Raw genomic sequence first — 12757 nt, 5'->3', positions numbered from 1 at the left:
TGTGACATGGCAACAATTCTCCAGATTCCAAAAGAACTTAGGTCTTGTAAAGTGACAGCTGCTTTCTAGTCCACATAGCACCTCCGTACTGCTTTCTAGTCCACCTAGCACCTCCATACTGCTTTCTAGTCCACCTAGCACCTCCATACTGCTTTCTAGTCCACATAGCACCTCCATACTGCTTTCTCCTCTGCTTCCCTTCTTGGCCTTAGTTAGCATTTGAGTCAATGTCTGGGAACAATCCATTCCCTCCTCATTCTGACTTCCTTACTTGTGTCCTTCTCCCTGAGTTTTCATATTTGCTCATTGGCTTTCTCTGCATATACCCCATATAATCCATGGACCAGCAATATTGAGATTATCTGGGAATTTACAAGAAATGTAGAATGCTGGCTTGTTCTTGGACATACTGAAGCAAGGTCAGCATTTTTAACGTAACCAAGTAATTTGTTGTTGTTGTTGTTGAGTAAAGATATGCTATTTTTTTCAAAAGCTATGAGATATATAATCACTCAGTCTTTTCTTCTCATATTTACCTCTCGGTCCAGAATCCTGCCTGTAGGGAATATCTCTCTGTCAGGTGAAATCTCTGAATTTATAAGCTGTTTGGAAAGTCTTGTTATCCTGCAATGTGCAGTTCAAAATTGTATCTCATTCATGGAGTTTCCCACAATGGCATTTGAACATCAATTTTTCCATGTGAGTAATTAATGGGATTATAATTGTATCATATTTCTGTTGTCTTTGTTAGCTATTTGTTCCATACCTGAATGAAACTGAAGGTCTGGACAAGGAGGGAAAGAATCACTCTTGTCCAGGATGAGTAAGAGAATTATTCTCCCTACCTGAAGGCACCCTCCACAGTCTGGCAGAAGTCTGCAATGCTTATGATGTTGTTATAATAAACTGCAACCATAGCAAGAATACATTTTAATGCAAATTATCTTCCAGAGTTAGAAAAGTCCTTTACTATTATAAATTCTTGAACAGAGAGACAGAAACCAGCATAGTGGCTCTTTTTATCTTGTTTATACATTATGACAGAAAATACAGGAAGAAAAGACCTATTTGGAATTATGACTATCACAGACGTTCCAAAATGCCTTCAAAATCCATGATGCCTTTTTCAAAATGTCACATGTGAAGTGAGCAAAATGGAGGCAGAGAAGGAATGAAAGAAGGAAGGGAAGGAAAAGGAAGACACAAAACACTCATGCACTTCCTCAGGACTGAAAATGCTGCTCACCTATTCAAAAGTCTCTAGATGCCCCACTTTCCATAATATATATATATATATATATATATATATATATATATATATTTGGTTTGAGGAAACGACGCTCATTCAGTGGGAGGGAGCTGTTTATTAACATGCTCATGCTCATCAGACATTCAAAGGGATCACATGGAAGTGACACCCTCTCCCATAACCTAGGATGCTGGCCTGTGTATCTCCCTGCCCCCTCTTGGCTGCCTCTACCTTTTCCAACTGCAGGAAGGTTCTCTCCCACTAAGGGTGATGGAAGTGTTATGGTAAGACACTGATCCTTTACATGAAAAACATCAAGGTACTAAAGCTTTGGCACAGTCTGTATTAAAAGAGCCTTCAAGTTTTTTAAAATATTTAGAACAATCAGAAAATTACATAACAGATATAATTGTTTATCATATTGAACAAGTATGGACATTCAGCCACATTTACTTATTTTTTAAGATACAGAATGTTTCTGTGAAAAACTGGTCAGTCACTCCTTTGTACCCTTCCCCTGGACTCCTCACCTAGATGTGCCTCTATCATGTGACTTGTCACTTTTCATCTTCTTTGGTTTTTCAAGACAGGGTTTCTGTGTTGTTTATAATCCTGGCTATCCTGGACCTGGCTTTGTAGACCAGGCTGGCCTTGAACTCACAGAGGTCCATATGCCTCTGACCCCCAAGTGCTGGAATGAAAGGCTTGCACCAGTACTCAGGAAGACCATTAATATTTTAATAACTATTTTTTTCTTTTCTTTGTTTGTAGTGTCTGCAGATTTGTGTGTGAGTACACTTTGCTGTGTAGGCAGGCATGTGTGGGGGTCAAAGGCTCACATTAGAATGTCTTTCTCAAACACTTCTCTTCCCTGTCTTTTTGACAGGCTCTTAGAGGAACCAGAGCTTACCATCTGAAATGTTTTTTTCAGTTAAGGGTTCTGATCTATGTGGTAAAGCACTTTATTTTTCTCAAACTTGCCTTAATAGGCTTGAGCTTTACTTGAAAAATAAAAATTAGAATCATTGTTTCATGCTAGGCCTTCTTGTATTTCTCTCACTGGTCTACACCCTGTGCGTTATTCTGTTTTCCATTGTTATAGTAGAAATCCCCGAGATTGGTAGTCTACTTTGGGAGACCATGGTTATCCTGTGATGGTTGGTATCACAATAGGGGAATACATGGAAAGGGAGATAATGTGACCAAATAAGAAACCAGAGACTAGGGAGGGTCCAGACCTGCTCTTTTGACAGCTCATTCTCATGGGAACTAATAAGGGCCCCACAGAACTATTAGTAGTCTTTTCATATGACTTCACCCTTGTAATTATCAACTACTAGTCTCCACCTCTTAAAAGTGTTATCACTCCTTAATGTCATCATACTGAGGACAGCCTTCCAGTATATGACCCCCAGAAAGTCATACTCCATCCAAATCCCAAACCAAACAACTGCTTATTGCCTGTTAACAGATCTTCCTTCACCACAGGTGCCTGCCTTGCTTCAACAGCTGAGCTTAACTCTCATGTCCTCCAACTGCTCAGCTGGATGGACCTACTTTCCTCTCCATGACTGTTATGTAGTTTAGTACCACCAGATTGTTCTGTGGATCATACCCATTCTCTATTGCTAGCATTGGAATCTTACACGCTAACCTACAGGATACTCTAATTTAGACTGGGGCCTCCACTGTGGCTTCCTGAGCATTCTCTCATCTGAACAGTCCTGAATGATCATGGGGTGGTCTATTTCTAGAAATTCCCATTTAGTCAAGCCAGAATCACCCTGCCTCTTCTTGAATTCCCTTACATGTGTGTAGCCAATGTTGCAGGCTTTTACTTTTTCACTTCCCTTTCATAGAAGTATGGTGGGGCAATTGTGGTAATTATTACAGAGACTCTAATCTTAGGGGACAGTAGATGTTTCTTATATCAGGAAAAAGATAATTCTTGGAGGCCAAAATAACCATGGTAAGGGAAATACCCTACATGCTGCAATTGACATACAAAGCTCTTGAGCTCTTCCTTGCCTTCTCATTGGTTGTTGGTGGGTCATAGTTTTAGATAGTACTATTGTTCTTAGCTATCTTTTGGTATTCTTGGAGATTTTTGTTTCTTGAAATTTGCCTCCTGCTCTTGATGGGAACATGATTCTTGCCAGATACTTAAGAAGCCTGGACCAAAGCTACCTAACTCAAGAAGCTTCTCTGTCCCTTGCTTTGTTCTCTTGATTTACCCCATGGCCTCCAGGACATTTAAAACTCTCACTCAGAGCCCTGGGAGCAAGATTTCCTCGCTTTCCAATATCTATTCCTAAATATTTGGCAGACAGCAGGGCTACATTTTCAAGTGCTGGTAGACTGGTGTATTGACCCTTCCAGGTCAGGATGTAGAATGTAGTATACCTTAAGAACATCTAAAATTAATGGTGGACATGAGGCCAGTTCAAACATCTGGTAGAGCTATTATTACCTGACATTTAGCTACCAATCTTGCTGTAAACTGATGAAGGGATTTTCAAGAGACAAGGCAAACAAAACACATTTAGAAAAAGGCTTACCCTCAAAAGAATATCTTCAACTCCCTGTATTAAAGAAACAGCTGCCAAAGGTATCCCACCTTACTCAAGCATAAGGAAGGGAGAGTCTTTCAATAAATAACTTGCTAATCAGTGTGTCTCCTGACTGAACCTGAGCCATGATATTGACGTGGTCATGCTATTTATCTTACTATGTGAGACAATGTCACAGTAAGTTGCTTAAACATTAGTTGATATGTAAGATTCATCCTTAATGACAACTGGATTCAAACAAAAAAGAGGTTTCCCCTAGGGAAGTTGGTTACAACTCAAAACCCCCAACACAGTTATGAGTTTTTATTTTTGTTGTTTTCAATTTCAATGACTACCTTTCTTCATGCTTAACATATCTACCTAGGATTTTTTTTAAACAGCCTTCAGTTCTTACCTGTACTTCTGTTTGTTTGTTTGTTTTTGTAGCACATGAGCTCTCTTTATTTACTTCCTCTTTTCATAGTTTCCATCAGTTACTTACAGTTAACTATCGTCTGAACATTAAGCGGTAGCTTCTGGAAACACTTGGCAAGGTTTTTTTCATGAAATATATTTAATTTTGGTAAGTTGATTTGTCCTGCAGTTAACTATTTTTTTTTATTAAATTTAATCATTTATTTTACATTCCAACTGCAGTTTCGTCTCCCTCCTCTCCTCCCAGTCCTTCCCCACTTCCATCCATTCCTCTTCAGTTTCTGTTCCTGATCCTCACACCTTACATACCTTTCTGTGTCCTGTAATATTACTTCCAGGGATTAAAGGTGTGTGTCCTTCCTAAGCAAAGGCATGAAATCTCAAGTGCTGGGATTAAAGGTGTGTGCTACCATTGCCTGACTTCGATGTTTAAAATAGTGGCTGGCTTTTTCCTCTGAACCTCAGACAAGCTTTATTGGGGTGCACAAATAAAATATCACCACATACAGGCCTCCAACAGTGACAAAAATCATAGCATATCCAGTTAGGGTCATGTAGAACCAGGTGCAAGGGAAACTCCCACAAAGGATGTATATCTACAAGGATGACCCCAGCTAAGACTCCCAGCAGTAGTGGATAGGTAGCCTAAACTGGCCATCTCCTGTAATTGGATTGGTGAATATCCCAATTGTCATCAGAGAGCTTCATCCAGTAACTGATGGAAACAGATTCAGAGACCCACAGCCAAGCACTGAGCTGAGCTCAAGGAATCCTGTTGAAGAGAGGGAGGAAGGATTGTACCAGCCAGGGGGGCCAGGTCATCACAGGGGAACCCATAAAAACAACTAACTTGGGATCATAGGAGCTCACAGAGTTTGGACTGACAGCTGTGGAGCCTGCATGGGACCAGACTAGGCCCTTGCATGTGGGAAACAGTTGTTTGTGTAGCTTGGTCTGTTTGAGGGGCCCATGGCAGTGGGACCAGGATCTATCCCTGGTGCATGAGCTGGATTTCTGGAGCCCTTTACCTATGGTGGGACACCTTGCTCAGCCTTGATGCTGGGAAGGAGTGGCTTGGTCCTGCCTCAACTGAATGTAACAGGCTTTGCTGACTCCCCATGGGTGATTTTCTGGTTTTTGTTATTTTGCTTTTCAAGACAAACTTTTTCTGTGTAGTTTTGGAGGCTGTCCTGGAGCTTGCTCTGTAGACCAGGCTGGCCTTGAACTCACAGAGATCCTGGCTCTGCCTCTCGAGTGCTGGGATTAAAGGAATGCTCCACCACCACCAGGCAACAGAGTGTATTTTAATAGAAGAAAATGCCATAGTGTGTTTAATATATTGTATGTTAATTTAAAAATACACAATACCCCAAACTGAGCTTTATGGGCCAGGTATCTTCCTGTTATAGCCATGTTCTTGCTCCATCTCTTTACTGCTCTTTTCTATGTATTAGAAACCCTCTCCTCTCATCACCCTCTTTCACCTTATAGCTCATAGAAAAAAATGTGAATCCTATTTTTATTATTAGATGTGACTTAAATCTCAAATCTTTCTGCCACATAAGAAAATCTATCAGCTCATTCAACATTGCCATCTACTATCTGTGTGACAAGCCCTATATATGAGGCTAGACGACACATCTGCATGGCTATCTTAGAGCACTTACAGTCTATAGAGGAAAGATAACTGCCACATGAATACACACTACAATGGGGCCAACTTAGCTATGATTAAAACAAGAGTGGCCATGATGATGCTTAGTTTGCATCAGTCTGAGCCTGTCTTCTCAAGGTGGGCAGGACAAAGAAGGGCATTCCAGGAAGAGCATGTGCAAAGGGAGAGGGGCAGGAATATTCACTGGTACTCTAGGGACTGCTAATAGTGTCTGTGAAGGATGGAGCTGGGAGGTTATTAGGACACACGTCAAAGTTGAAGTTTTCCACCAAAGATGCTTGACCGGACATCACAACTGGATCAAGCAGATATTTTGAAATTAGTACTCCGGTGAGATATTTGGGAAAGTGGGTGTGAAAATATGATATATGAAAAGTAGAGATGAAGATTGTTGTCATCTCAAGGAAAGTACAGCAAGACTGGAGAATGGGAGGAAGATGGGTGGATGCAGGAAAGTCTAGATGGAAAGACAGCATCCTCAGCAACAAAAGAGTGATGGAGGGGGAAGCATCTGAGCGGACACACAGCTGGGTGTGGGGCTCCTTCTTGTATCAGGACTCTCCCACTGTCTTCTCCTTGTGAGCCTATCTTGCTGTAAAATATTTAAAACCAGAAGTATCTAAAACTGAAATGTGACCAGCATTTTACAATCTATCAACTAGTACGTTTCTCAGTACCCATATGATTGTTTTCCTGTCTCTTTACTGTGAAAATAACAGCCAGTGCATCAGCTGGATGGAGTGAGGCATACTTTGGAGAAATGCACCTAATAGGATACTATATGGTTGCTTGGGCTTTTCCTGCTGCTCCCCAAACAATCTGGGCTTGCTTATTTACTTATTTATAGAGACAGTATCTAGTGAAGCCAAGGCTGGCCTTAACCTTGACTTCTAGTCCTCTTGCCTCTACTTGGCAAGTACTGGGATTATAGGCATGGACTACCACACCTAGTATACACAATGCTGAGCCTTGAACTCAGGATTTTATGGATGATAAACAAGAACTGCACTGACTAAGCTAAGTTCTTAGCTGATCTTCCTTTTAATCTTTTTGCTTGTTGTTTGTTTTATAAATAGTAATACTGAGAAGAGCCAAAATACTGGAAAGATAAGAATGGAGATAAAACTGAGCACATGCTGAAGAGATTGAAATTAGCAAGCTGCTGGAAATAGTCGTGAAAGAATAAGTTACATCGGGAATATAAATGAAATGTGGCACACCACCTGGGTCAGTGTTAACAGACTTCTGCATAGGAACGTTTAGGGAATTCCACCTTTAAAGTGAGAAAAAGTTACTGTGACCATTTAATTCAAATAAATAGCAGTTGCGTTAGAAGTTTGTTTACTGATCAGTGACTACTAACAGGGGAAGACCTGGGAGTACCTTTGTGTTTAGGAGAGAATTTAGAAGTATTTCTGGTATTTCAGGTTCATAAGAGATACAATTTAGTGAAGGAACGTTCATCTACAGCAATGCACTGGAATTGAACTTCTTACCAACATAGAAGCAATACAGGTGCCGAAATTCACTTGTAGTTAGCATTGCTGGTCAGACAATGGACTCTGACAAGTATTTGGATACATGAGCAACCAGATTTTGGCAAACTCTTCAATCGTTTTTCTTTCTATTTTTAATCTGAAAACTTTGAGTGAATGAATAATAGTAATAACCAATTGGTAAAAATCAAATCTGGCCCAGAAGCTTCAGGATTAAGGCACAATCTCCTTCCTTATAAAATACCACCCCAATGAAAGCATTGAAACACATGGGCCTGAGTTCTCTTCAATAAAATGGCATGAAGATACCAGTCCAGTGCCATGACTCAGTGAGCACTGGAAGGAAAAGGGTCACCATAACTTGACAAGCAGACATAACCATGTGATTCAGCTAGGACTCTGTGACATCAGGAAATGGCACGCCCCTAGCTCTTTGCTTCATTTCTCAAAAGACCTTTCCCCAGTGCTGGGATTCAATGCCATTTTTCTACCCTGAAGCCTCTAAATAGCATAACGCTAATTAAGGAAATGGCTAGGATAGCCTCCTTTGCTCTTTGACTTATTGGGAGCATTATCATATTTAGAACTGCCTGAGTTGTTGATAAATGATTAACAATCCACAGGGAATAAGCCTTCAAAAACACAAAATTGAGAAGAGTCCAAAACACCTGTTAACACTTGAATTCTGAATTTTGACAAAACCCAAGTTCAAAACAAGTTTCTCAGCCTTTGTTGCATTCAGTGTCTCTGAGCACGGATTTCTTCAAATGTAAAATGAGAATGCTGGCATGTTTGTTAGAAGGTTAAATATGACGCTTTGACCGAAGCATTTGGCAGAACGCCTAGAAGAGAGGAGTGTTCTGTAAAGTTGTCCTTTCTCTTTCCCTTTTAATGTTGCTTCAAAATTCTCTGAGGGTTCCACTGTTGACGACACTTTCTTGGCTACAGACGGAGTTGAGATAGGAGACAAGGCCAGTCCCTATAAAGCACCAGTAACCAGTAGAAGAATGAAAATATCAGCCAGTGTTTCATTGCTTCTTGGTTCAATGTCACATAGATGCATTGTGTTTTTAAAAGACTAATTGGACTTGGTTTTGCTTGCATTTTTCTGTTAACTTATTGTTGTGTCTCTACAAGTGTAGGCTTCCTTACTTCAGTAACAAAATGTTAACAGCAAGTTGATGTACATCCTTGTCAATGTAGGCCTCTATCGCATTTCATACCTTTTTTCCTGCTTTCATTTCAAGAGTTAAAATAATCTTCTTTTAAGTTTAGTTAGCATTTGGTTAATGATAGAAATATCTGTTCAAAATAGCCAAAAAATGTTAGGAAATTTTTTTTCTCATTAACATTAATTGAATTTTAACAAATGAGTTGATTAGAAGGAAACAAAAGAGGGATACATTCATAAAGGCAGTGTGATACGGGGCTCTTCACTTTGCATTCAATGTACTTGGGCTAATGTATGGATGTAATATACTTTTATCATTGCATGTTTGGAAAAGAAAAATCAATGAGTACATTTCTTAGTAATAACACACTTTCCAATTAGAGAATCATGAACTCATATTATTGCTTTTTATTTATGTATTTGTTTTCTTTCACAGTGAGGTTATATTTATTTCCCCTAAAATTATGGATGGTAATTGGAGTGAGGTTCATTTGTACATCAGAAGTACAGCATAGATGATGTGTAGCCATGGCACAAGACTGACTCTAGTTTAATTTCCTGTGTGCTCTGCAATAAGTTAAGGGCCTATGTCGAGAAATGTTAAAGGCAAAATGTTAAAATGTGGCAAGCACCAATGTGTGAATCAAAATGTGCCCATGAGAAGATTCTGCCACATCTGGAAAGTCATAAGATCAGGAGGCTTAAAAAGAGATTATTATGCACAGTAGATAGATCAACAGACTTGTAAATGTGATGGGGAGGAGCTGAATTAGAGCTGTGTAGGAGTCAGTTCTGTTATCTGGTCTGTCTACCAGGGTCACACAGCTGCCTAGTCTCGTGGGTGGAAATCAAGTGTAAGAAGCTGCAATGGAAAGGTCATGCCCGGCAGAGGTGCACCCCCAGTTGTGGGAGGAGGGACAGTTGCTCTGCTAGCTTCCCAGGTAGAGAGGGCCTTGGCTGAATATAAAATACTCTATTACTGCATATCAACTTTCTTCAGAGATTTCCAGATAGGTGGCTAAGACTTCTGAGAGAAGCTGGCGTGCCCAGTGTATTGCAATTGCGTATTCTGTTTTATTAATCCAACAGTACTCATGAGAAAAGAGCATCAGGTAGGTTCTCTACTATTGAGTGGAGCACAACACAGGAGGTAAGAATCACCCTACCTGGGCAGACAACACAGGAAGGGAGACTTGGAATCCCCTCCCTACTGTTTATTTCATCCTCACAACAAGCCCACTATGACTCCGCTCTCATGAGAAAACAGAAGCACAGGAAGGTTATGTAAGTTCTTCAGGTCACACAGCTTGCACGATGCTAAATCCGGCATCTCAAGCAGAGAGCCTGTCTCCAGCACCTGTTCTCTTACCACCAAATCACGCTTGTGTCTGACACAGAGGAGGTGCTTGCTGAGTGTTTGCTAGTTCAGATCACATCACCAAAACACAGGGGATTCATTGAGATGAATATTCTGGACTTAAAAGACTGATTCTTTTCAAAAGCAATCTGAAAAGATAGTCATAAGCACACTGAAGTAAGTACGATAAAGTCTGAAGTGATCAAAGCATGGTACGATGATTTATTACATTTTCTGATTAACCTGGAAAACAACTTCACATTTTTGCTGTCCCTATTCCAGGAGGAAATTAAATTTCTGGGAAATTTTGTGGCTGACTCTAGACCCTACACGGCCGTTTGTTCTGCCCAGGCTGTCTAACTAGCAGCCCACAGGCCTCCTGCATCCTAGGATAACTAAGGATACAGCACAACACATTTGTAGCTGACAACAGCATCATGTCACAATGTCACAAGACTAGACATCCCCGTTAGTCTTTTATACAGAAATTTATTATTGCCTACTTTCAAGGGAAGGGATTGTTATCCATGATGCTCCTTACAGGTTGATAACTTGAAAGATCAGATCTAAAGGGCTCTGTCTCTTTTGTTGTCCCTTTCATCTAGTTGACAGGTGGGGAACAATTCTCATTGATTAGTGTGTTTAATTATTCCAGTTAGTAATGCTGAGAAGCAAATAAGACTGACCACAGAAAACAAAGAAAACAGACCAAATACAATAGATAGCGAAGCATCAACTGTTACGGTCATTCAGTTTTGAAACAGAGCATTATCAACAGCGAAGGACAACCTACATAGCTCAAGAAATGTGCCAGTCTGTGCTCCAGGCTGACTTACCTTGGTGCGGATGATGAGAGGTAGTGGTAATAAAAAGAGAACACTGAGTACCACGATGAGAAAGCGGCGGTAGACCAAAGCATAACCGAGGAGTTTCATTGTCCTGAGCAGGGACTTCAGCAGTGTCCTCCTCACACTCAGGCCGATGTTAAATAACCAGCCTGGATTAATATTTTTCTACCCTATCACCTTTACTGACTGCCTCAGACACACCAATGTTAGTTAAAATTAAATCTCATTTTTATTGTTTTACTATCATAATTAAAACAGAGAGATAAGCCCAAGAGTGCTTGAGTACTCAAAGACCATTTGCTTGTGTGGTTTGTAGAAAAAAAAAAAATACTGGTTCCTTTCCTCTCTTTCTGGGTGCACAGAGACTGGACTGTAGCCTGGAGCAACCAGGAGAAGGTAAGATCATGAATTTAACTGAGTTTTTCCACATTTTATCCCCGCTGCCCCTTTGGATGATGCCTAGCTTGTCCTAGCAGGAGATGTCACCATTGCAGTGACACCTTCAGTATTTCTCAACAGACTAAGTTGAAATAGCAACACCAACAGCAGGGATTTCAGTGCGGGGTGGGGGTGGGGGTAAAAGAAAGGGTGTTTGGTGCTGGTGAGTTGTCCTGGGGCTTCTCAGGTCCTGTACTGAGTCAGCATTAGGAAAAAATGATAGCAATTTTTCCTTTTACTTTGAAAGCAAAGTGCTCTGTGCCTCTTGGAGATCTTAATACCTCTTTTTGTTAAGAAACAAAAATAAACCTTATATAAACCCCTCACCTTTAAGATCCTCATGGGGCCGATTGGTGGTGGCACATGCCTGTAATCCCAGCACTCGGGAGGCAGAGGCAGGCAGATCTCTGTGAGTTTGAGGCCAGCCTGGTCTACAGAGCTAGTCCAGGACAGGCTCCAAAGCTACAGAGAAAAAAAAAAAAAAAGATCCTCATGGGTTTGAATTGATATTATTGTTGATATTATTGCCCTAACACTAGCTGCATAATTATCAAGGGAGCTGTCCAGAGATCATTCACTGGGGCCATTCAAGGTGTGTGTGTATGTGTGTGTGTGTGTGTGTGTGTGTGTGTGTGTGTGTGTGTGTGTGTAATGATGAAACGTGTTACAACATGGAATCGAGGGAAAGACTAGGGTTTGTCTAGTGTGTTTTGAATTGTAAATTTATTATACACTAAGGCTCAACTAAGCGCCTGTGCACTCAGCCCTAGATATTAAGAAAGTGCTTCCCAGGCCTCATGTAAATTTACAGTGAATTTCTCTTGATACAGATTTCACTCCTTTATGACTCATGGTTGTCATTTAGACCAGACTTCTAATTCCATATTAGTGTTGACTCTGCTTTACTTTTCTGTCAAGGAAAAAAAAAATTTTTTTCAGTAATAGTCCCTGTATTGATGTAAATAAGAATTTTTCCCCTCTAAAACAATACATTTCCAGGCAAATTACACAGTGATTCAGGAAAACTAGATGAGTAAAGAGAAAAAAAAAGATTGTGGGTAAGAATGGCGCATTATATAAAAAATTTCCCAATGAAAGAGAGGGTGATTGCCATCTGAATAATGACAGTCATATAACAGTGACTGTCCACAAAGTAGCGATAACAAAGAACATTACGAACAGATTAAAGGCGCTGAGTTGCTCAGAATTATACTTACCTTTCCCACTAAGGCCCTGACTAGTTCATCATATGGGTTTTTTTTTCCTTTTTTTTTTTTTCAATTTTTTTGAAGACCACTTTTGTTCTGATTTTCTTAGGCCACCTGGTTCAACCATTTGAACTTCACTTTCTCATCTTAGAGGATATTACTTTGTGAAATGATATCAAAAAAATGAAAAGGCATTCGTGTGCCATTTAAGGACCTATGCAGTGTTTAGAGGGACAGTACTTCAGAGACACAGAGGCTGAGGAGATCTCTTGATGCTTGTCTGTACCACTGCTTTCCTCTGGGGACAGTTTCTGCCCGGAGGAAGGTTTTC

The 12757-nt window shown here is 40.4% G+C and overlaps 1 protein-coding gene across 1 annotated transcript in view; it reads right to left on the bottom strand.

Annotated features, from left to right (window-relative positions):
• The window catches only part of Slc13a1 (solute carrier family 13 member 1), a 78546-nt gene extending 67679 nt beyond the window's left edge, over positions 1-10867 (bottom strand). Inside the window, exon 1 of the mRNA XM_036182856.1 lies at positions 10769-10867. Within this exon, the coding sequence (XP_036038749.1) occupies positions 10769-10867 (99 nt within the window). The remainder of the gene's footprint in view (positions 1-10768) is intronic.
• Positions 10868-12757: the final 1890 nt, after the last annotated feature.

The sequence above is a fragment of the Onychomys torridus genome, chromosome 3, assembly GCF_903995425.1.
Source record: "Onychomys torridus chromosome 3, mOncTor1.1, whole genome shotgun sequence".
NCBI lineage: Eukaryota > Metazoa > Chordata > Mammalia > Rodentia > Cricetidae > Onychomys > Onychomys torridus.
This window is presented reverse-complemented; position numbering and strand designations above follow the sequence as displayed.